The sequence below is a fragment of the Argopecten irradians genome, chromosome 10, assembly GCF_041381155.1.
Source record: "Argopecten irradians isolate NY chromosome 10, Ai_NY, whole genome shotgun sequence".
In the NCBI taxonomy this organism is placed as follows: domain Eukaryota; kingdom Metazoa; phylum Mollusca; class Bivalvia; order Pectinida; family Pectinidae; genus Argopecten; species Argopecten irradians.
Window position 1 is genome coordinate 24,062,547 of NC_091143.1, and position 26,187 is coordinate 24,088,733.

Below are 26,187 nucleotides of genomic sequence, written 5' to 3' on the forward strand. Positions count from 1 at the left end.
TCATATTTCATGATATTTTACTCTGGCTTGTTTCGGCTTAATTATTTTAAGGATGACCTGAAAGATCAAATTAGCAAGTGAAATTATTTAAATGCAAGCAAATTAAATAAATAAATAAAATGATAAAAAAGATCAAATGAGAAAAATTAAAGGGACAATTCACTCACGCTAATTCTTTTACATAACCAAGAAGCAAAATATGGTATAAATGTATTGTTCTACATTTCTTATGAAACATATAACATAAGATATTGACAAATTTCACATCATTGTTTAGTATTTTAATTGATACCGTTATATTTACATTTTCACTTCGCTCCGCCTCAATGAAACTAGTAAACTCCGATCACTTCATTTCCCAATGAAGATGCTTGGTCACGTGCTGACCTCTGACCGGCATGAGAATACATTTTGACATTGTTTACATTTTGACCTACATTGTAGTTTTACGCCGCTTCAGTTTTGAACGAACTTTCTGCGATGTGGCCTAGGCCTACCGTTGTACATTTAGAAACACAGACAAGAATGCTTGATAAAGTGATATTAGAAATTGTCAGTAATATAATATTATAGTCGCCTAGAGATATTTTACACGTATTTTGATGACACACTGAATTAGGCTCAAGCCTAGGTAAAAAAATGCTGAGCATAGCCTGAACCGGGGATGCTTCAAAGCTCTCTATTTAGGCCTATAAATATATGCACTGCTGACAAGTAAACAAAGCATGAAATTAAAACTAAAAGCATTTATTTGTTTAATGTTTAGAGAGATATCTTAATTCAAGCACACGTAAGAAAATTTTAACAATGTTATCTTCAAAAAGTGTAATTTGGGTTAGCGTCATGTTAGGACCGAACGCAGTGAGGTTCACCACTCATCGCATAGCCTAGTAGGCATAATCGAACGCAAATAGTTTAATGTGAACAATATATGTGAAACGGTGTCATACATGTAAGCTTAGAAACGATAGATTCCATGAAAATACGCTCAAATAGCAAACAGGCTATTTTCAGTGACATTAAGCCTAACGAAACGATTCTGTGAGTGTCAAAATCCACGGCATTGGAGGGTCGTTGGAAACTGCCAACTTTTCAAATCGATGTTTCTCTACTTACTTTATACCGAATTTTAATCCCCAAACTTCAGTAGACAGAGAAGTTATCACATTTCAAGAATAACACAGAAGTCTTCCAGTGATCTGCGACTAAGTCCCGCATTTTAACACGTTTTATTGAGCCCCGGAAGCATGATTATTGGACTGCATCACATACTATAGACACAGGGGTTGGATTTCACAACAGGTTTAGTTAATACATATTTAAATGTCAGCTACAAATAATTATCAGACGGAAATACAACATTCAGTTAATTCCATAACAATTATAATTGAGTTTTAAAAGGTTTGATTATGTTCAGATACCAACTATTCAGCATTTTCACCACAATCGTCATTTTCTTCGAAACCGGACCCCTGCTCAATCGAGCGACCGGATTACACATTGACTGCACTGCTAGTACTGCGCAGCAATTTTTGTATTTGAAGCTACATTATAATGTTTTATGATAAAATTTAAGCCATTAATTCTTGAATATAAAAACAATATTTCAAAATCTCCGTTTTTTATCGTAACAACGCACAAAGAATGAAGTTATTTTCGGAACTACATTTTGTGTTGCCTTGGTGACGAGAAGAACTGACTGGCGGCTGTTCCGTAGCTGTACATACATGTACGATAACTGGTACAATGTTGCAAAATTGTATAATAATCTTATACCGAACACATATAATTTGACTTTTTTGAACAGCGGAATTTTTAAATTGGTTAATGTAAATATAAGGATTGATTATCAATTTTGTTGCTTGCATTGACTGATGAAGAAAGTTAATCTCGTGCAAATGTTACATGAACTGCTTCGCAGTTCACTTCATTTGCACGAGATTAACTTTCTTCATCAGTCAATGCAAGCAACAAAATTGACAATCAATCCTTAAGTAATTACAAATCGTTGATCAATACGATTAAGCAGGTACAATATGTATGCTGTACCAATATCCGAGCCAAAGTCACGCACGTTAAACAAATGAACTACATAACCACTGTCGAGGTGATATAATAAGGTAAACACACTTCTGTCAGAGCGATTTGAGCTGTTCTAGACAAAAGTAGCATTACTCTACGAGCAAGGGACTGGGTTCGGCAAACAAGATATTCGACCACAATGTGTAATGGCGGACAGCGAGTGAGTTTGAACATTTCACACGCATTTCACCACCATGGGATTTTCTGACATATATCACAGTAAAACCGACTGATCTAATTTCCATTAGAACTGGGGGTTTTCCGATATATATACAAATTTTAATGTTCTCGTAGAATGAATTGTCCCTTTAATAAAATCCTTTAAGGTTGATTTGCAAAACCAATAACATCGAGCTCAAATATAAAATGTAAACCAACTGTTTTTCGATGGTACTAAATTTTATGATTTTTATTAAAAACAATTTTGCAAAGAATATTTTTGCATGCAGTTTTAACAATTGAATAATAATTGCTATCAATATAGATGATGGTGATATTAATTGGTGGAGATAAACTATCGCAGATTTAGTTGGTTTACAGTAGGAAGATAATTAACATTTTAAAGCTTTAAATACCTTGTATGACATATAATGCTTTAAAAAGGCAGGTTCAAACTAATATTTATCTTAAGAAACGTTGAGTAGGTTACAAACCTCATATTCCTCTGTCTGATCTACTAGTGAGGGGACGAGTGAAAACAGTTCACAGATCTTCTCTACCACAGAAGGTCTGAAATAAATGTCAATGATCAATGTCAGTTTGACAGTATACATCAACAGGTCTGAAATAAACAAATAGAATTAGATGATCAATTTCAGTTTGACAGTCTACATCAACAGGTCTGAAATAAACAAATAGAACTAGATGATCAATTTCAGTTTGACAGTCTACATCAACAGGTCTGAAATAAACAAAAAGAACTAGATGATCAATTTCAGTTTGACAGTCTCCATCAACACATCTGAAATAAACAAATAGAATTAAATGATCAATTTCGGTTTGACAGTATACTAGATGATCAATTTCGGTTTGACATCATACATCAACAGGTGTGAAACAAACATGAGTATTAGGTCAGTCACATCACCCAACCTTTCCTATCATAATGGTTCTATAGAAGTAATAAGGGAGTTTTACCCCAAAAGAGTTTATTTCAGTTTGACAGTCTACATCAACAGGTCTGAAATAAACAAATAGAACTAGAGGATCAATTTCAGTTTGACAGTCTACATCAACAGGTCTGAAATAAACAAAAAGAACTAGATGATCAATTTCAGTTTGACAGTCTCCATCAACACATCTGAAATAAACAAATAGAATTAAATGATCAATTTCGGTTTGACAGTATACTAGATGATCAATTTCGGTTTGACATCATACATCAACAGGTGTGAAACAAACATGAGTATTAGGTCAGTCACATCACCCAACCTTTCCTATCATAATGGTTCTATAGAAATTTTCGCTCTTTCTCTTTGATGTCAAAGGTCAAAATGTAGGTCAGACAACTTCGTTTGATACTTATGGCATTTTGATTTGCCATGGTAGACTGAATTCAAGAACAGATGCACACCGGCCAGCAAACAAACTAAGAAATTGAATAAACCCAATGGAGTATGAGGTTAATTGCGTAAATGCTTCATTGCGTAAACGCGAAGCGAAGCTTTTACGTACAATTTACCAACTGCTCCATTGGGTTTATCATCTCATAAACTAATCATAGTAAGAGGTTAATCCTTATATTTACAACATTTTCTTTAAACAATACAAGAGGCCCAGAGGGCCTGTATCGCTCACCTGGTTTGTAATGCCAAGTAATGTTCTAAATACAGGTTCATTGTTTATTTTCTGAAGGAATTCGAATATTTACCTCTAATTCACCTACTGGGCCCTACCCATCCTGCCCCCGGGGGGTCAGAGCCAACATTTATAGAAGTTCTGTTCCCCTTCCCCCATGGATGTTTGTGGCCAAATTTGGTCACAATCCATGCAGAACTCTAGGACAAGCGATTTATAGGATTTACCTCTATTTCCCCTATTGGGCTCCACTCCTCCTGCCCCCGGGGGGTCAGAGCCAACATTTATAGAAGTTCTGTTCCCCTTCCCCCAAGGATGTTTGTGGTCAAATTTGGTCACAATCCATGCAGAACTCTAGGACAAGTAGTGATTTATAGGATTTACCTCTATTTCCCCTATTGGGCCCCGCCCCTCCTGCCCCCAGGGGGTCAGAGCCAAACTTTATACAAGTTCTGTTCCCCTTCCCCCAAGGATGTTTGTGGCCAAATTTGATTACAATCCATGCAGAACTCTAGGACAAGTAGCGATTTATAGGATATACCTCTATTTCCCCTATTGGGCCCCGCCCCTCCTGCCCCCGGGGGGTCAGAGCCCAACTTTATACAAGTTCTGTTCCCCTTCCCCCAAGGATGTTTGGGGGCCAAATTTGGTTACAATCCATGCAGAACTCTAGGACAAGTAGCGATTTATAGGATTTACCTCTATTTCCCCTATTGGGCCCCGCCCCTCCTGCCCCCGGGGGGTCAGAGCAAACATTTATAGAAGTTCTGTTCCCCTTTCCCCAAGGATGTTTGTGGACAAATTTGGTCACAATCCATGCAGAACTCTAGGACAAGTAGCGATTTATAGGATTTACCTCTATTTCCCCTATTGGGCCCCCGCCCCTCCTGCCCCCGGGGGGTCAGAGCCAAACTTTATAGAATTTCTGTTCCCCTTCCCCCAAGGATGTTTGTGGCCAAATTTGGTTACAATCCATGCAGAACTCTAGGACAAGTAGTGATTTATAGGATTTACCTCTATTTCCCCTATTGGGCCCCGCCCCTCATGCCCCCGGGGGTCAGAGCCTAACTATATACAAGTTCTGTTCCCCTTCCCCCAAGGATGTTTGTGGCCAAATTTGGTTACAATCCATGCAGAACTCTAGGACAAGTAGCGATTTATAGGATTTACCTCTATTTCCCCTATTGGGCCCCGCCCCTCCTGCCCCCGGGGGGTCAGAACCAAACTTTATACAAGTTCTGTTCCCCTTCCCCCAAGGATGTTTGTGGCCAAATTTGGTTACAATCCATGCAGAACTCTAGGACAAGTAGCGATTTATAGGATTTACCTCTATTTCCCCTATTGGGCCCCGCCCCTCCTGCCCTCGGGGGGGGGTCAGAGCCAAACTTTATACAAGTTCTGTTCCCCTATCCCCAAGGATGTTTGTGGCCAAATTTGGTTACAATCCATGCAGAACTCTAGGACAAGTAGCGATTTATAGGATTTACCTCTATTTCCCCTATTGGGCCCCGCCCCTCCTGCCCCCGGGGGGTCAGAACCAAACTTTATACAAGTTCTGTTCCCCTTCCCCCAAGGATGTTTGTGGCCAAATTTGGTTACAATCCATGCAGAACTCTAGGACAAGTAGCGATTTATAGGATTTACGACGGACGCCGCGCCATGACATAAGCTCACCGTCCCTTCGGGCCAGGTGAGCTAAAAATCAACCAGAACATCAGATACAATAATTTACCGTGTGTTATTCGCCCTCAAAATTGTACTGCTGTCATGTTTAACCGGGCACAACAATCATTCAGAAAAGCGCGCCGTTGACCAACAGTTTCATCCGCCCTTATTTCTATGTCACAAAAAATAGTTCTTATATTTCAGTTGTTTTGTTCAGACCATATAGCAATAACACATTAGAAAATTAAATTTGTTTTATTGTATGTTTCCGATTGTCTCGTACATGTGTTATTTGTAAACATTGACACATGATTTTGTGGGATGTCAAAAAATATTTACATGTATCCATACGCACTGAATCGGGTCACGTTCTGCACTCAAGTTATTTGGAAATAAACAGATCTGCCCCAACATAGTTTATCGTTACAGAAACAGTGGCAATTATAAATATTGTAGGTTAATCAAGATTAAAGTATAGGTCAATTAAAAGTGAAAGTGTAGAGGTCACAGTGACCCATTTTTAGATAATGATATATGCACTACAGTACTGTATTCACACAATAAGTACCCCATCCCTATGAGCACCCCCGCCTCTTCATTGCAGCCTCAATTTCACTAACCTCAAAACTAAATGCAGACAAAAAATATAAAAAACAAGAGATCCCAGAGGGATCTTGGCACCCACCAAAGAATGATCTATATCTGACAAAGGAAAGATGGCCGGATCTTTTCTCTACTTTTTAAACTTTTTCAAACATACTACATATAAAATTTGAGACAGATTGCTTCAGTACCTTTTGAGATATAGCAGTAACAAACTTCAACTATCAAAATTCAAGATGACTCCTTGGCGGCCATCTTGTTGATCATTCGTTCCCAAATCACAATATGCACAACTAGGGCCCTATGAGAACCTACATATGAAATTTGAGAAAGATCCATTCAATACTTTCTGAGAAATAGCGATAACAAACTTTGAATAACAAAATCCAAGATGGCTGCCTGGTGGCCATCTTGTTAACCGATCGGCCCCAAAATGCAATATGCATACACAACTAGGTCCCTAGGGGAACCTACATATGAAATTTGAGACAGATCCCTTCAGTACTATCTGAGAAATAGCCATAACAAACTTTAACTATCGAAATCCAAGATGGCGGCCATCTTGTCCACCGATTGGTCCAAAAATGCAATATGCACAACAAGGGCCCTAGGGGAACCTACATATTAAATTTGAGAAAGATCCCTTCAGCACTTTTTGAGAAATGGGGATATCAAACCTTAACTATCAAAATCCAAGATGTCCATCTGGTGGCCATCTTGTTTTTCCTATCAGCCTCAAAATATGTATTGCACAAATAGGGACCAAGGGTAACCTCCATGTGAAGTTTGAACAAAATTCCTTCAGTAGTTCTCAAGAAATATCGATAACAATCTTTCAACTGCCAAAATCAAAGATGGCTGCCTGGCGGCCATCTTGTTTTTCCGATCAGCCTCAAAATCTGTATGGCACAACTAGGGACCAAGGGTAACCTCCATGTGAAGTTTGAACAAAATCCCTTCAATAGTTCTCAAGAAATATTGATAGTTCTCAAGAAATATCGATAAAAAACTTCAACTGCCAAAATCAAAGATGGCTGCCTGGCGGCCATCTTTTTTTCCGATCAGCCTCAAAATCTGTATGGCACAACTAGGGACCAAGGGTAACCTCCATGTGAAGTTTATACAAAATCCCTTCAGTAGTTCTCAAGAAATATCGATAACAAACTTCAACTGCCAAAATCAAAGATGGCTGCCTGGCGGCCATCTTGTTTTTCCGATCAGCCTCAAAATCTGTATGGCACAAATATGGACCAAGGGGACCCTCCATGTGAAGTTTGAATAAAATCCCTGCAGCAGTTTTTAAGAAATAGTGATAACAAGCATTGTTTACGGACGGACGACGGACAACGGACGGCGGACCACGGACGCAGGGCGATTTGAATAGCCCACCATCTGATGATGGTGGGCTAATAAATTCAGATCTTTAAATTATTTCATTTTTGCAAAATGTATGAAATTTTATGAAAGGCCAGTCTACATTTGGTTCTAAAAGCAACCCCTTATTTTTTTCATTTTTAAAGCACCAGGGCAATATTAAGTCGAATATGGTACCTAATCTTATGAAATTTTTGGCTATTTTGATTATCTCAAAACCTTATCATCTTAAAATATAAAATGCTGGTTTGTTTTTTCATGTTCAAACACGCACTAGGATTTCAGGCCATTATAATCAACACTTCTAATGTCTTTAGTCTGAAGGTTGATAAAAATTAGAAGAAAACAAGATCTAATTGTGACAGGTGCTGTCACATTAAGTTCCCCCAATCTCCAAAGCCTAATTTGACAAGAGTGACCTCCCCTGAATGATAACGTGACACTGTTTTACGCCCCTAAGGCCCCTGGGGGACAGTCATAGAAAATTTGTTAATAGGATTAAATGGCCATCTCATACTGATAATTCTGACAACATTTGACTCATTTCCTATTACAAATGACCAAATAATGCTCAAAAATGTGTTTTCCCAATATAAACTATAGTAAACTTAACCTCCTCCCCAGGGGGAAACTAGAGACCCCAGGGTCATATAATTCACAATTTTTGTAAAGGACCTTAAGACCTTTCTATATATGAACAGTATTTGATTCTACCACATCTGTGAGTAGACTGGGGAGAAGAAGATTTTTGAAATTTTACTCAATTTTACGCCTTTTGGCCCCTCCCACAGCTCCCTGTGGGGTGGGGACCATATAATTCAAAATTTTGATTGGCCTTATGCCTTAGAAGGTTTGTGCAAAATTTCATTGAAATTGCTTCAGCAGTTTTAGAGAAGAAGTCGAAAATGTAAATTGTTTACGGACATACGACGCACGATGATTGACAACGACAGACAAAAGGCGATTAGAATAGGTCACTTGAGACTTCGTCTCAGGTGACCTAATGAACTTGGACCTAAAATGGATCCCTGCTGACCAGTGAATAAAGGTAGATAACTCTTACTGATTTTAGAAAATTTGAAACAGTCACAAAATTTTTTTTTCTTCCCAAAATACAGTAAAACCCCTATAACTCGAACAGCAGGGGACCAGGTCAATAGTTCGAGGAATACGGGGTATTCGTCTCATCCGAGGTTGGTCACGATCGACAGCCAAAATGTCCGGTCTCAAACTATGACAAACAATGCACGGCAATGGCATTTTAATTACCCTATCTTTCAGCATTTTGGATTTCTTTATTTAAGTGTTTTATTGATAGCAATATTAAGTTGAAAAAAATTTGTATAATATAAATTTAGCGTTTGAAAAAGCTAACGAGAAAGCCCTAAATCAAATGTCATTCACAGCAGAGTAAGGGATCGTCATCTAGCTATAGATCAATGTACAATCCATATTGGTCAACAAGGAGTACATTTTCTATTATTTTGTTATCACAAATCATTTAAAACATTTACAAAATACATACTCACAATAAAGTTATTAACCAGCATATTTACGGACATAAGAAATGATATCTGTAGATGTCTATTCAGTATATAGTAATGTTGGGTTTACATGTGTTTACGAGTAAAGTTACCAATTTCAATTTACGGGAAAAGATACGGAACATACTGATAAAATGTACTTTGCATATATCGTTTGATATCGTTTACATCTTTCGATAAATAACATTGTTGTTAGCCTGTCGAATGAAACCAACACAGAAATTTTAAAAAATAAACTTTTATAATTAGGCGCACGTCAGCAATATCTTCCTCCTCTTTTGTCATTTCACAATGCGTACTGTCTATTAACACGGATCAACAACTTGGGTATTTTGTATTTACAGCGAAGACTATTACGAGAGAAACATCAATAACTTAATGCCTTTTCTGAAATATTCAAATAAAGTTTGCATCAAACAACAAATTGCGATCGTGTAGGTACATGTAGGTAATAATGACACCGTTATTCCCTTAATTACCTAAAGGCTTGATACGCCAACTGTATAAACACAAAATCGTGAGCAATTATCCATGTCGGTCGGTGCAATCAGGTGTGACACAGGTAAAAAAATCTCAAGGGCCGAACACCTGTTCGACGAATACATAGGTAAATACTATGTATTTGATGAAACGGGGACATATTTCTGTTCGAGGAATAAGGGGTGTTCGACGAATAGCTGTTCAAGCTATCCGGGGTTTTGTTACATTGATTATATAGGGAGACGGTCGGGACCGTGCGACCAGTTCGACGATTAGGGGGTATTCGAGGAATCCGGGTTCGAGTTAGAGGGGTTTTACTGTATGGTATTTTTGACAGATTCAAACTACATATTGAAACCGATTCCAGGTTAATCGGACCAGGAGTAGATAAATATCTATAAGTAGTAAAATTTGAACAATGAAAGGCAGTGGCGGCCACCTTGGATGCTGGTCAGAAAAAATTAAACCTGACATCACATCTGCTGGTCATCAGAAATGACCTCATAAAATTTCATGGCGATCCAACTGATAGTTTTCTAGAAAATGGTGGGACAAAGTTGTGGCGGAAAAAGAAGAACCAGAAGAAGAACAAGAAGAAAAGAATGATAAGAAACAGAGCAAACACAATAAGTTCCCCACTCCGTTGGGAGAGCTTAATAATAGCTGTCATCAGAATGAAAAGCATTTAAGGTAGTTTAAGAGTGTGGACTTGTATCTCAAAGGGATATACAGTTCCATGTTCTCCTTATTAAACTCATAAAACTGTTACCCAAGGATCAGATTACTATTTAATCATCACATCACACATCAGGCACAGAGCATATTTTATTTTGTTCCCCATGGTGAAATAACATCACAAGCAAAAGTACGTTTGAAATTAACCCATCGTTTCATAAATGTCAGCAAGGCCTCCGCAAAACATTCAATCTGTACATCTGTTGTCAGTATAGCCATTTAAGTTAAACACTCAGAACACCTAGCTAGAAACTAGAAGCTTCGTTGAATCCGTACAAAGTCAAGAACATGTTTTACAGATTTATTTACATACTACAGCAACTTCAATATTACAGCATGTGATTTGATATTCCTTTCTGGGACTGAACTCTTATAAATTAAATTCTACCCTTTTTCTTCGAAGACCAATAACTACATAAGGACAGATTCATGTGTCAATAGAGTTCAATTATAACAAGAGGCCCATGGGCCTTAACGGCCACCTGAGTTCAGATACAGAATGAAACAAAGACATATAAACACTACATATTGGCCCACCAGTCCCTTGAAATCAGTCAGTGATTTTATAAATTTGACTTTTTTTAATCTATGAAGAGCATTTGTTTCCATCAAATCTGTGAATTCAAAAGATGTTTTGAAATTTTAGTCATTTTGGCCGCATATTTAATACCTTCAGAAGTTTACCAAAATCATAATTTTACATATAATGAATTGTTGTCGATTTTAAAGGCTACTTAAAGGTAGTTTGTGAAAATAAACCCCCAGGAATAATTCCTAAATAGTAAATCGTGACTAGACAATATACAAAACAAAAGGTTTTTTTAATATTCATAACAGCAACAATGAAAACAACAATGTTTCTGCACAACCAATATTAAATGCCTGACAGACATCTTTGATTACATCTGAAAATGAAGAAAAACTTCAGATTGACATAAAATTTCTGCATGAACTTTTTTCCCACTTTTTCAAAATAACATTTAAAGCCATTCTTCAGATATCAATATTTAGATTTTCCTGAAAACATTATCTTTATAAACTCTCTCCTCCTGATAACAACTCCCTAAAACATAAAAAATGTCAGAAAATAAAATGATGAAGAGGAAGTAATAAGGACATACATACCGAGAATCTCGTATCAGGCTGTCAGCGAGTACAGACCATGCAGACAGGATGTTGATAACCTTATAGGGGGCAGATATAAAATTAAGATTGTGTCAAAGAAGCGGAAAGACATGCAATAGTGGCCAGACATTGTGACTGGGTCATTGACATTTTAATGATTAATTATTAATGAGAAACTGCCAATCTTACTTTATATGACAAAAACAAAACTTGCGACATTCTTATGTTAAGTTTTTAAAAAAACAAGAAGGACCATCTTTCAAAATCAAACAAATTTCATTTTCCGTTGGAATTCAATTCAAATATCCATCTATCACACAATAGAACATATAAATGGACAAAACGTCTCCTGAAGACATTAAGTTTATAAATCACTAACTATTAATAGTACGCCACCCCATTACCAATACCTCTCTTGGGATTCGTTTATCAATTCAACACGAGAGTATTTCAGACAAATGAAAACAGGACAAATGAATTAAAAAATGTTGATGATATTTCACTCTATAACAATATTTATCTTCCCATTTATTTTTCATAACATTATTCTTTCAGAGGGTTGTAAGATTAACTTTCAAGGCAATTTTGATGAACACTGTAGAATATGACGGTCTGATATAGGTGTACTGACCTCGGCTTCACAAAGGTAGTACAGCCCTTCTAGGGCTAGAGCAGCCACAACGCCCTCTTCCTCCCGCGTACACTGGCGGAGGATGTCGGATAACGGAGCAAGCATGTCACTGCCATGTTGTTCAGGTCTGTAAATAAAACAATACTAAATATGTCTTCAAGACATTAAATGACACTTAATTATCACCACTAATTGATAGAGGTCAAGATGTGGCCTTAATTATCACCACTAATTGATAGAGGTCAAGATATGGCCTTAATTATCACCACTAATTGATAGAGGTAAAGATGTGGCCTTAATTATCACCACTAATTAATAGAGGTCAAGATGTGGCCTTAATTATCACCACTAATTGATAGAGGTCAAGATGTGGCCTTAATTATCACCACTAATTGATAGAGGTCAAGATGTGGCCTTAATTATCACCACTAATTAATAGAGGTCAAGATGTGGCCTTAATTATCACCACTAATTGATAGAGGTAAAGATGTGGCCTTAATTATCACCACTAATTAATAGAGGTCAAGATGTGGCCTTAATTATCACCACTAATTGATAGAGGTCAAGATATGGCCTTAATTATCACCACTAATTGATAGAGTTAAAGATGTGGCCTTAATTATCACCACTAATTAATAGAGGTCAAGATGTGGCCTTAATTATCACCACTAATTGATAGAGGTAAAGATGTGGCCTTAATTATCACCACTAATTAATAGAGGTCAAGATGTGGCCTTAATTATCACCACTAATTGATAGAGGTCAAGATATGGCCTTAATTATCACCACTAATTGATAGAGGTAAAGATGTGGCCTTAATTATCACCACTAATTAATAGAGGTCAAGATGTGGCCTTAATTATCACCACTAATTAATAGAGGTCAAGATGTGGCCTTAATTATCACCACTAATTGATAGAGGTCAAGATGTGGCCTTGATTATACCATTAATTGATGAACTTTATGACTAGTAGTGTTTTAAAGAAATTGTTGATGGACTCTGTACACCACACAAGATCATAAAATGAATAAGCACATACCGTATCAACATCGATATACTTATTATGAGTTTGCAATTTTGTAGATTAATCATTTGTCTTACTTTGAGATAGGCCAGGATAGGATAGACAATATCAAATGCTTTCATAGCAGATAATGTCAACATGATTAACCTGAATCTGTATAATTATCCTTCATCTCTGTCCCTATTTACATGTTCAATGGTGCAATTGGATTTAATCTAATCTTCAGTTACATATTTATTGATCATATGATATGGATTTTGAAACAAATTCTTACCAACAGTTGCATGCCAATCCTCTCTCCTTTACATATTCATCAAGCTTCATTTACATATCAATTAGCTTACCTTAATTTACATACATCTCGGATGCTTTTGGCAGTGGAAAGCAACACTTCTAAGGAGCTGGAGGATATTTTTTGTATTTCCATAAGTAATTGAGGAAAGCATCTGTCCTGTATTTTCCATAATTCTGTTAACATCTGAATATAGATGCCTCTGACGGTGGGAAAGGAGCTAAAGGATTGTATTGTTCGCAGGATGGGCCCAACGCATACCTGGAAATATTGAGTTTAGATCAATGGGTTGGTTATATTGCTTTAATGTGTTATACCAGCTATTCCGAATTTGCATATTACAGAGTTATCTGCACTTGTGGGGAGGTATTGATTGTGATGTCATGTGTTTGAGAGCGTAATGTCATACATTTCGGAGAAAATGACATGAATTGTGCTCACAACATAATGACGTAACAATCCATGCCTACCCCCAAGGGAGCTAACTCTGTAATATGCAAAGACGGAATAGTGATTTAAGGACTGCCATGTTTATGTACTGGAGGCATGCTGGAGTATCTGGAAGAAACCGCCGGCCGACGGTCAGCAACTGGCAACTGCACGGCATAAGATTAGAACTAGCTGCCCAGGGGTTGAGGGTTTGTGGAGACTTCATCACTGAGAATTACCTGTGTCTTTGATTCATGATTCATCATGTACTAATTATAATGGAGTGCCATTCAAGATGTCACCCAAACTCAACCCTACATTGTATTGCTTTCAGCATCCTTCAAACTAAATGAGTAATGTTATAAGTTCCACCAATCAAAGATTTCAAACCTGTTAAATATTTTATTTGGCATACAAAAAATCTGCAATGTATCAGTTTTCTTTGCATCCAAATATCTAAAATTGGACTATTCGGAAGCTTGTTTTGTTTCAGTAATATGGCTATTGAATTTTCAAAAGTGGTTCCTAAATGTTTTTGGCATAAGTCCTTAACTACTGATGTCTTTCAGTCAAAGTCCCAAACTTCCGATTTCAGTTCTTCAATGTCCCTACTTCTGGGGTTGACCGATTGGATACTGTAAAGGCCATCTTTAAGGCAGGTTTTTAAAAGGGTTAATCAAATTGTTTGTCCATTAAGAAGTCGTCAGAAATAAAACCCAAAAATTTCGTGTCAATCTTACTAAGGTTTTGAGAAAATTGTGAGAACAAGAATTAAAAGAAAAAGAAATGATGGTAAGAAACTGAGTACCAAAAACCAATATGTCCCCCCTTTTTTCATATAGAGGACTTAATAATTCATATGCTTTCTTTCTTTACTAAGAGGTCCGTAGCTCCCGGTGGGTCAGCTACGTACGGTCAATATATCTGATACTGATAGTCCTTCTCCTTCCTGTTGTAGAAGGACAAAATAAGGTTTAAGGTGTGATTTCCATCTATAAATTATAGGAAACACCTTACAGACATCTTAATGTGTAATCAATTCCAAAATCAGTCCACATCAAGTTTTAAGTCATTTTGTTACGCTTTACGAGTCAGAGTCAAAAATATACCAATCAATTTAAGTCAAGTTTAAAAATTGTCCAAACTATAATTGATTTCTTTTTCAACTAAACTTTTCGTCCCACAAACCCTCAATACTGCTGAAGTGACCTTTGACCAGAAATTTTTTAAATCATATCAGTCATACCTAGAACTCTAGTTAGTTCACCTCCTTTTAATGAAAATTGATGCATAATGCTATTGTAAAATATTCATTGGTAAAAAAAAATAGATACACAATTTGATCAATTTCAACCAAGAGCAGATCTTGATATCTGCATGGACATACAGTTTAGTTAAAAAAAATGGCTAATACATTATAAACATAAATAGGTGAGTACAAACTTTAAAAGATACCCATGGATTTGTTCTGGTCTTTAACACTGTGACCTTGACTGGTTCATGTATTTCTCCTGATCTTAGCTTCATAATGTCACAACAAAAAATATTTTAGAAAATGATACAATTTGGCCTTTGCTTAGTCAGTTACATGTAATTGATCATGACTTGCAATCGTTTGATTCCGATTTTTCTTCTACCATATAGTTACAGAAATGTTGACGGACAGACAGACGGACGGACGGACGGACGGACAGAACGGACGACGGACCGCCGCGCCATGGCATACAGCTCACCGGCCCTTCGGGCCAGTGAGCTAAAAATCTGCAAAATATAAATTTTCTTTTGTTTTGTTTCAAGAATATGGCTATTGAATTTTCAAAAGTGGTTCCTAAATGTTTTTGGCATAATTAAGTCCTTAACTACTGATGTCTTTCAGACAAAGTCCCAAACTTCCGATTTCAGTCCTTCAATGTCCCTACTTCTGGGGTTGACCGATTGGATACTGTAAAGGTCATCTTTAAGGCAGGTTTGTAAAAGTGTTAATCAAATTGTTTGTCCATTAAGAAGTCGTCAGAAATAAAACCCCAAAATTTCGTGTCAATCTTACTAAGGTTTTGAGAAAATTGTGAGAACAAGAATTAAAAGAAAGAGAAATGATGGTGAGAAACAGAGTAAAACCAATATTGTGTCCCCCCTTTTTTCGAATAGAGGACGTAATAATTCATATGTTTCTTTCTTTACTAAGAGGTCTGTTGCTCCCGGTGGGTCAGCTACGTACGGTCAATATATCTGATACTCGCGATAGTCCTTTTACTTCCTGTTGTAGTAGGACAAAAATAAGGTTTAAGGTGTGATTTCCATCTATAAATTATAGGAAACACCTTACAGACATCTTGATGTGTAATCGATTCCAAAATCAGTCCACATCAAGTTTTAAGTCATTTTGTTACGCTTAAGTTCTGTCCCACGCATCTTGGAGGCCCGAGTCAGAGTCAAAATATACCAATCAATTTAAGTCAAGTTTAAAAATTGTCCAAACTATAATTGGATTTCATTTTCAACTAAACTTTTCGTCCCACAAACTCTCAATACTGCTGAAGTGACCTTTGACCAGAAATTTTTAAATCATATCAGTCATGCCTAGAACTCTAGTTAGTTCACCTCCTTTTAATGAAAATTGATGCATAATGCTATTGTAAAATATTCATTGGTTAAAAAAAAATAGATACACAATTTGATTGATTTCAACCAAGAGCAGATATTGATATCTGCATGGACATGCAGTTTAGTTAAAAAAAATGGCTAATACATTATAACATAAATAGGTAGTGCAAACTTTAAAAGATACCCATGGATTTGTTCTGGTCTTTAACCCTGTGACCTTGAATGCTGGTTCATGTATTTCTCCTGATCTTAGCTTCATAATGTCACAACAAAAAATATTTTAGAAAATGATACAATTTGGCCTTTGCTTAGTCAGTTACATGTAATTGATCATGACTTGCAATTGTTTGATTCCAATTTTCTTCTACCATATAGTTTAATAAAAATACTACTGATAGTTCAGAAATTATGATGCAGACTTATTGTCAAAATCATGACAGTGAACTACACATAAGCTTGTGGTCGCCTCAATGTTTCATCAAAATATATACAAAACAGTTAGTGTACATTTTGCACTGAAATGATCTTTGACGTTTAGGTCAAGGTTACCTTGTGTGTAGCAAGCCTTGGTATAGTCATCATGATTTCAAATCTCACAGATGGAGTTGTCTCCCTTCCTAACTGGTACAGCATCAGAGGTAGAAACCATGGAGCCTGTAAATATGAGTAAACCACATCAATTAAAGTATGAATGGAAGTTTAAACAAGAGGCCCAAGAGGCCTTGACGGTCACCTGAGTGCTGCTACAGAAAGAGCATTGCAAAGTTGGTTCAAATCTGTAAATATTATTGACGAATTAAAATAAACTTTAAAGTTGAACTTTCGTATAAGAATTTTTATTTTTTGTTTTTCATTTTGATAGCTAGTGTATTATGTTACCAAACCTTATGCTTAAAATTCCAATTTGCTTTGCCAACGTTAAACAACAAAACAAAACTAGAAGTCAGTCAGTGTCAGTGATTTTATAAATTTCACTTTTTAATCTATGGAGATTATTTGGTTCCATCAAATCTGTGAATTCAGAAGAAGATTTTTGAAATCTTAGCAATTTTGACCCCGCCCCTCTGGTCCCTGGGGGTCAGCCAGGATCAATAACGATATGGTGTTAAAATGCTATTTCAGGCTAATAATTCTAACCAAGCTTGACTCATTTCCTATTAAAACTAAGCAAATAATGTTCAGAAATGTGTTTTTCCTATATAGACTATAGTAAATTTTACCCCCTCCTCTGGGGAAAATCTGAGATACCAGGGCCACGAAATTCACAATTTTTGTAAAGGGTCTTAAGACCTTCCAATCTATGAAGAGTATTTGGTTCCATCAAATCTGTGAATTCAGAAGAAGATTTTTGAAGTTTTAGCCTATTTGACCCTTTTTGGCCCCTTAAGACCCCTGGGGGTCGACCAGGACCAATATCGATATGAGGATAAAATGCTATCTCAGGCTAATAATTCTAACCCAGTTTGACTAATTTCCTATGAAAAATAAGCAAATAACATTCATAAATGTGTTTTCCCTATATAAACTTTAGTAAACTTAACCCCCTCCCCAGGGGGAAACCTGAGACCCCTGGGTCATATAATTCACAATCTTTGTAAAGGACCTTTAGACCGTTCTATCTATGAAAAGTATTTAATTCCATCACATCTGTGAGTGGAGAAGAAGATTTTTGAAATTATAGTCAATTTTACCCCTTTTGGCCCCTCCCACAGCCCCCAGGGAGGTGGGGACCATATAATTCACAATTTTGATTGGCCTTATGCCTTAGAAGGTTTGTGCAAAATTTCATTGAATTTGCTTCAGCAGTTTTTGAGAAGAAGTCGAAAATGTAAATTGTTTACGGACATATGACGGACGACGCACAAAGCATGACGATGGACAAAAGGCGATTAGAATAGGTCACTTAGGACTTCGTCTCAGGTGACCTAAAAAACAACCTAATCACAAAGTATTTTCATACAGATTTCAAATTTCTTTACACACTTGATAAGTCTCATGAATAAAGGTAACAAGTAAACTAAAGATGAGGTATGCATCAGAAAATTATTCAATTTTCATTGAATGGAAGTGTAAGTTTGCATAATTGTAAAGAAAAATCAAAGAAGATGGTTTACTCTATTCGTAAAAACTTTTTATAACATTTAACTCTTCACCTTGTGCTAATAATGCATCCAGAAGAGAATCATAAAGGAGATAACTTTGAAAGGAGATAAGACCAAGAGATGAATACCAAAGGGAGAGAACTCCTCTACAATAGTAATTGAGGTGTTTCCTACCTGTGTGCTGTCCTTATTGGCGATCAAGATCAAGGTCTCCAGGGCCAGACTGGCCTCGCGGTTACACCTGGACATGGTCAACAAAGCAGAAACCACGTTGGTCAATGACAGTGGGACGTGATTGGTCGATTTGAGTGATGACATCACACTTTCCAACCATGATACAGCTTGACCAGGAGCTAAAGAGAAGGCCTTTACCCAAATGACAAAGTTCTGATCCTGATAACTGTCAGTGGTCATCCTAACCCTGGACACGTCCTCCGCTGGTGTCTGTCAACAAACCATACCATTCAACATTGTATTTATGCAGCTGTTACTATACATGAAGTTATATACAGTCAACACCATCAAAAAGACCATCCAAATGACAATAGAAAAGTGTTTATTCTCTATATCAATCAATCTTTTTACAAAAGTCAAATCAATTATAAATGATCTTTGATCTTTATACACAAGTAAAATCAACTATAAATGATCTTTGATCTTAATACACAAGTAAAATAAATTATCAATGATCTTTGATCTTTATAAACAGGTCAAATCAATAATAAATGATCTTTGATCTTTATACACAGGTCAAATCAATTATAAATGGTCTTTATACACAGGTCAAATCAATTATAAATGATCTTTGATCTTATTTATACACAAATAAAAATCAATTATAAATTATCTTTGATCTTTATACACAAATAAAATCAATTATAAAATGATCTTTGATCTTTATACATAAGTCAAATCAATTATAAATGATCTTAATACACAAGTCACATCAAATTATAAAGATCTTTGATCTTTATACACACAAATAAAATCAATTATAAATGATCTTTGATCTTAATACACAAGTCACATCAATTATAAAGATCTTTGATCTTTATACACAAGTCAAATCAATTATAAATGATCTTTATACACAAGTCAAATCAATTATAATTGATCTTTATACACAAGTCAAATCAATTATAATTGAACTTTGATCTTTATACACAAGTCAACTTATAAATGACAATTTGGAACCCTAAGAAAGTAGTCTTATAAAGCAGCTAGTCTTTATACACATGGTCACTCAGGCAGGTTTTACAGTATTTGGTATAAAATCACCTTATATATGGTTAATCAAAATAAAGGTTCACAAGCCCAAGTTACTCTACTTACTTTATGGAATTACTTTTATCTGACCCTGAGCATGTAACCTTGAATAAAGGTCAAAACCATCCAAGATCTTGAAAAATTTAAAAGTTGTCAACCTTCTTCACTTAGCAAATCTAATTTTAGTTCAAATTTTAGTTTTCTAATTTGTGAATCACTAAGAAAAAAAACTGAATCAAACATCGTTTATATCCTAGGAAATATCTCACCATCTCGTTAGCTACAGCTCTTTCATTCTCAATGTTTAGAATTATCTCCCCTGCCAGGCTGTGAAGGACATTGAGCTGTCGACCAATCAATTCTGACTTAGGTGTGGCCAGAATCTGGAGCATGGGCAGAAGTAACATTCTGGCTCCAACTGGACTAATATCACTACTGTTGGTCTCCAGAACCTGCTTACCTATGTCGGAAAAATGTAAAATTTCGTTATTGATGGCTGTTTTGAATAGAAATTTTATTTTACCATAACTGTGAAATAGATTATAACCATTATGAATCCTTCTAATATTATTAATCTGGTATACACTTGAATAATTCAACCCTTCGACCAAAAACAAAACACTTTACAGAACAACATGTTTAAAAGGAACAAAGAATTCATGGTTATATGTATACAACATTTCTTTCCTCGTCAAGGTTCAAATAAGTGTATAACGAACTATGCTTATAACAGAGTAATTTTGATGGTCCCAGTGTAAATGTTAATAGTTTTCATTAATCAATGATTAACTCTTTCAAAGGAATTATTTAGATTCCAATATGATGTAAATGACTTACAGAGCTTTAGTAGAGGCAGTACCTGGTCCATAGAACAGGACAGGAGAGTGTTTGCAATGGTTACTAAGATTTGGTCCGTAGCCATTGTCTGAAAAAATATGTTAATCCTTGTAATTATCCTTCTATGCTGCACATCATATATACATGTTTAAGTTTAAACATATTTTATTGCAAACAAATTTACAAAGGGATCGGGCACATATACATGTCATCTTGATGTGTAATTTAATCCATAAGACATAAAATCTAAACAATAATAATACTCAATATCTATAATAGATATCGACTTCCAGAATGCATCTATTATAATTTTATTCAATGAACTTTTAATTGTCTTTTAATCTGTGAGATGATATGATGAACATTCAAAATGGTAAGATTGTTTACAATGACATTGTTTTGAACTACTAGTACCTCTGGCATTACTGATGCTACTTTTCTCAGTGCAGCCATCAGTGACGTAACCCCTTGACCTTTCTTCACCCCCTGGTGGTAAAGAGACAAACCAAACTCAGTCAGGGCCTGCAACTCTGTTTGACCTTTATCTAAACCTATGCTCTGGAGAATGATCTCAGTCACAAACTGGATGGTCTGGGCCAAGTCTTGAGGATTGCAAATCTGAAAAAAAAGTTACCAAATCACTGTAATTTAATCATGGCCAATTAAAACATTTACAATCTTTCTAATGAAAGAAAAGCTTTGAAAATGCTCATGTATTAAGAGTCCTGATGTATCATAGACAACAATATTAAAAGTACAAACAAAAATATATAAAGCAGCAAATCTCAAACGATGTTAACATTTCATCCGTCACATAGTCATTAAAGTTAAAAGGGTGATGATTTCATGAAAATAATTTTATTTCCCGCTCATCTATTACTGAAATAAAAGCAATTTATAAGGTTCCATAAATGTAGATTGGCCGTTGAGCTCAAGTAACTGATATCAAAGAGCATTATAATTGTGATCTGAAAGGCTAAGTCTAACATTTGGCTCCATTCATGATATTAGACGCTACGAAAATGATACAACTTAAAATGTCATGCTCTTTAAATGAGGATTGCAACACTGACAATAGGACCATAATTTGGCATAGTAATGAGCACAAACGAGAAAAAAAAAAAAAAAAAATTAATTATTTCTGATGCAAAACATAAGATTTCCAGAGGTTTTCAGATATTGCTTGGTTTCATACTGTTTTGCGTAATTTTCTATCAATTTCACTAGTCTTTGATTGACGATGACAATTTTATTTCCTATGCGATACTGCTTCACACATCAATATATGCTGGTGATGCTGAAGCTTGATTGGTGCACTAGCTACCACAGCAGCCTGGGATAACTTCCTCATGCTAACAAGCTCTGATAAGATCAGAAATCATGTGACTCTCCACCGTGACAAATGATGGTGTCACCGAGTAAATTGTGTTTCTACTGAAGAAACAAGTGGCTCTGGATGGGATCATTTTGACAGAAGTTGAACCAAGTTCAGTATCTCCAATTACCATAACCTAATCAAAATCAGATCGGGCGAGCTGATTCGGTTCGTAAACTTTGATCCGATATGTTATATTGTTCTACCCAATCAGTGCCAGGTTCTTTCACACAATACAACAAATGGAATTGAAAGACGAGCTGAGTACACCAAGTAATTATTCCATGAAATATCACCAGATTGTGAATTGTATACTGGCATGCTGCACCTTGTTACATTGAAAGTAGAGGACATCTCTATAAAGAAAACTAATTAAAAATTAATTTTATGGGAACATGACAAAGAAAGAATGTACGACTGTCACAAGAATTATGTAAGAGTGACATTAAAACTGCTCTTGAAAATCAGGAAATCTGTCTCCCACGCACTTTACACTTTCTTCAAGGTTAGTTATGAGCAGAGTTATTGCCCTTACCATAGGAATAATTGATTACTACTTCAGTCCAGGAGCCTATGGTATTTAAATATAACTTTAAACACATCCACAGGACATTACCTGTTATCTCTACTTACACACCATTACTTTGATGCCTACCAGCAATTGAGGTGCATCTTGTTTTTGTAACTGGTGGTTGTCCAGTTGTGCAATATAAAAACTGGGAAAAAATTTACAGGGTACCTTTCAGAAGTGATTGCTCATAAAGACTTTTGAAAAGATTGTGGATGATGCACATTCTTCTGATAATTTGTTGTGTATGTATGTGTAGTTTTGGAGACTATATTCTTCTTGTGATAGAGGTATTCTACTTGTCTATTTTTTTTTTTTTTTTTAGCAATTTATAGCAACAATGCATATGCCAATTAACATACAGATTTATCACTCCTTATAAACATCATGGAAGATTTGGCTGTGAGTCCCTGTAAAGCTTCAGATTGACTAGCCAAAATATTTAATTCTGGTCGAGATTAATAAAATCTAACATGGGTCTATCAGGTGGACAGGAATATCTCCACCTGAGTGAAAGATTTTTGCTTGCTGTCGGGTTGACAGCCAAAATCTTTTACAAGAGTTGAGATATCCCTGTCTACCTGACAGACCTATGTTTGATTCTTTTTCTCCAATACTTAAACGAAATATGATGAAAATACAGAAACATTTCCCCAAACACCACCATCATGGGAATGGCACAATGCGTCAAAATCAATGACGTCGTCGCCAATAGACACAGCATGTAATGATGACGTCATGTCATTGTTTAGTGCATGTGAGCTGTCTTTTCTCTACCAAACTAAAGACTATATGACTCTTTCATATGTACATATGTAGGATAGAACTATTCCACCCGAGGGTACAGAATTTTGGGCCAGAACCGAGGCTTGCCAAGGTTTCTGACCCAAAATTCTGTACCCGAGGGTGGAATAGTTCTATCCTACATAATTTACATATGAAAGAGTTATTTTCTCACATTGCTTGTCGAGTTACTTGCACGAAAGGTGAGGCAGCCATTTTGTGACAAAATCTTAACTTCTTAAATAATTGATCGATTTTAAAAATAAGAACGCCATTCGAAAGAGCTCATCAAAGTTTGGTTTATATTAATAAATATAAACAAGAAATCTTAGGTAAAACGGTTTGAAATGCAAATTAAACAAATGAAATGGTAAATAAATCCGGCAAATCAATCGAAATAGAAGAAAAATGACGTCAACTTTGGCTGATATGACGTCATCTGATTGTTCGGCAATTGTGACGTCACAGCTATGTAAGATAGATTTATCTTACATAGCTGTCTTTCATGGGACAACTCTATCTTACATGGCTAGCTATGTGAGAACTTATAGAATCTTACATCGGTCTGTCAGGTGGGCAATGATATCTCAACCTGAGTATGGGAGATATGTTTTCCCTAGCTACTGCAGGGTAACCCCTGTCAAGTATGGGAGAAATAGATATGTTTTCCCTAGCTACCGCAGGGTAACCCCTGTCAAGTATGGGAGAAATAGATATGTTTTCCCTAGCTACCGCAGGGTAAACCCCTGTCAAGTATGGGAGAAATAGATATGTTTTCCCTAGCTACCGCAGGGTAACCCCTGTCAAGTATGGGAGAAATAGATATGTTTTCCCTAGCTACCGCAGGGTAACCCCTGTCAAGTATGGGAGAAATAGATATGTTTTCCCTAGCTACCGCAGGGTAACCCCTGTCAAGTATGGGAGAAATAGATATGTTTTCCCCTAGCTACAGCAGGGTAAACCCCTGTCAAGTATGGGAGAAATAGATATGTTTTCCCTAGCTTACCGAAGGGTAAACCCCTGTCAAGTATGGGAGAAATAGATAACCTTTTCCTAGCTACAGCAGGGTAAACCCCTGTCAAGTATTGGAGAAATAGATATGTTTTCCCTAGCTACCACAGGGTAACCCCTGTCAAGTATGGGGAGAAATAGATATGTTTTCGCCTAGCTACAGCAGGGTAAACCCCTGTCAAGTATGGGAGAAATAGATATGTTTTCCCTAGCTTACCGCAGGGTAAACCCCTGTCAAGTATGGGAGAAAATAGATATCTTTTTCCTAGCTACCGCAGGGTAACCCCTGTCAAGTATGGGAGAAATAGATATGTTTTCCCTAGCTACCGCAGGGTAAACCCCTGTCAAGTATGGGAGAAATAGATATGTTTTCCCTAGCTACCGCAGGGTAACCCCTGTCAAGTATGGGAGAAATAGATAGTTTTCCTAGCTACCGCAGGGTAACCCCTGTCAAGTATGGGAGAAATAGATATCTTTACCCTAGCTACCGCAGGGTAACCCCTGTCAAGTATGGGAGAAATAGATATGTTTTCCCTAGCTACTGCAGGGTAACCCCTGTCAAGTATGGGAGAAATAGATATGTTTTCCCTAGCTAGCGCAAGGTAACCCCTGTCAAGTATGGGAGAAATAGATATGTTTTCCCTAGCTACCGCAGGGTAACCCCTGTCAAGTATGGGAGAAATAGATAACCTTTTCCTAGCTACCGCAGGGTAACCCCTATCAAGTATGGGAGAAATAGATATGTTTTCCCTAGCTACCGCAGGGTAAACCCCTGTCAAGTATGGGAGAAATAGATATGTTTTCCCTAGCTACCGCAGGGTAACCCCTGTCAAGTATGGGAGAAATAGATATGTTTTCCCTAGCTACCGCAGGGTAACCCCTGTCAAGTATGGGAGAAATAGATATGTTTTCCCTAGCTACCGCAGGGTAACCCCTGTCAAGTATGGGAGAAATAGATATCTTTTTCCTAGCTACCGCAGGGTAACCCCTGTCAAGTATGGGAGAAATAGATATGTTTTCCCTAGCTATCGCAGGGTAACCACTGTCAAGTATGGGAGAAATAGATATGTTTTCCCTAGCTACCGCAGGGTAACCCCTGTCAAGTATGGGAGAAATAGATATGTTTTCCCTAGCTACCGCAGGGTAACCCCTGTCAAGTATGGGAGAAATAGATATGTTTTCCCTAGCTACCGCAGGGTAACCCCTGTCAAGTATGGGAGAAATAGATATGTTTTCCCTAGCTACCGCAGGGTAACCCCTGTCAAGTATGGGAGAAATAGATATGTTTTCCCTAGCTACCGCAGGGTAACCCCTGTCAAGTATGGGAGAAATAGATATGTTTTCCCTAGCTACCGCAGGGTAACCCCTATCAAGTATGGGATATATCCACATTTACTTAACAAACCAATGTTCTATTAATCTACCACAATCAAAGCTTCAAATCAGTGCAATGATCAGTTCCATTGTTATAACCTTACCTGGGTGAGTTATATAATCTTACAAGAAGTGTTTTAAAGCCTACATACTATTTAATGATTGGGTGTACTGGACATGTCTCACTTCTATTAATACAATAACAACACCCACAAACAAAAATAACATGCTGTAGCTGACCCTGTTGGGAGTGGCTCAAGATTTTAATAGTGGAAAAAATGACCGATATCTCACAGATAAGTACAGCCCAGCTTTGTTTTCCAATGTAGGAAATCATGCGATTTTTTTTAACAATGGAGGCAGAAGAAATCATTCATTGAATGAGCATTGTTATGATTGATGATCAGTTATCAGGTGTTACTAATACAGGTGGAACTCTGAACATCTTTTATTACATATTGCTTTTATCGATCTGCTGTTGTTTT

The 26,187-nt window shown here is 36.6% G+C and overlaps 1 protein-coding gene across 1 annotated transcript in view; it reads right to left on the reverse strand.

The window, feature by feature from the left end:
* The window catches only part of LOC138332616 (focadhesin-like), a 315,742-nt gene that overhangs the window by 56,195 nt on the left and 233,360 nt on the right, over window positions 1-26,187 (reverse strand). Inside the window, exons 8-16 of the mRNA XM_069280615.1 lie at window positions 21,006-21,209; window positions 20,592-20,679; window positions 20,024-20,214; window positions 18,663-18,932; window positions 16,936-17,040; window positions 13,406-13,614; window positions 12,037-12,163; window positions 11,406-11,464; window positions 2,736-2,811 (exon numbers count right to left, since the gene is read on the reverse strand). Coding sequence (XP_069136716.1) covers window positions 2,736-2,811; window positions 11,406-11,464; window positions 12,037-12,163; window positions 13,406-13,614; window positions 16,936-17,040; window positions 18,663-18,932; window positions 20,024-20,214; window positions 20,592-20,679; window positions 21,006-21,209 — 1,329 coding nt within the window. The remainder of the gene's footprint in view (window positions 1-2,735; window positions 2,812-11,405; window positions 11,465-12,036; window positions 12,164-13,405; window positions 13,615-16,935; window positions 17,041-18,662; window positions 18,933-20,023; window positions 20,215-20,591; window positions 20,680-21,005; window positions 21,210-26,187) is intronic.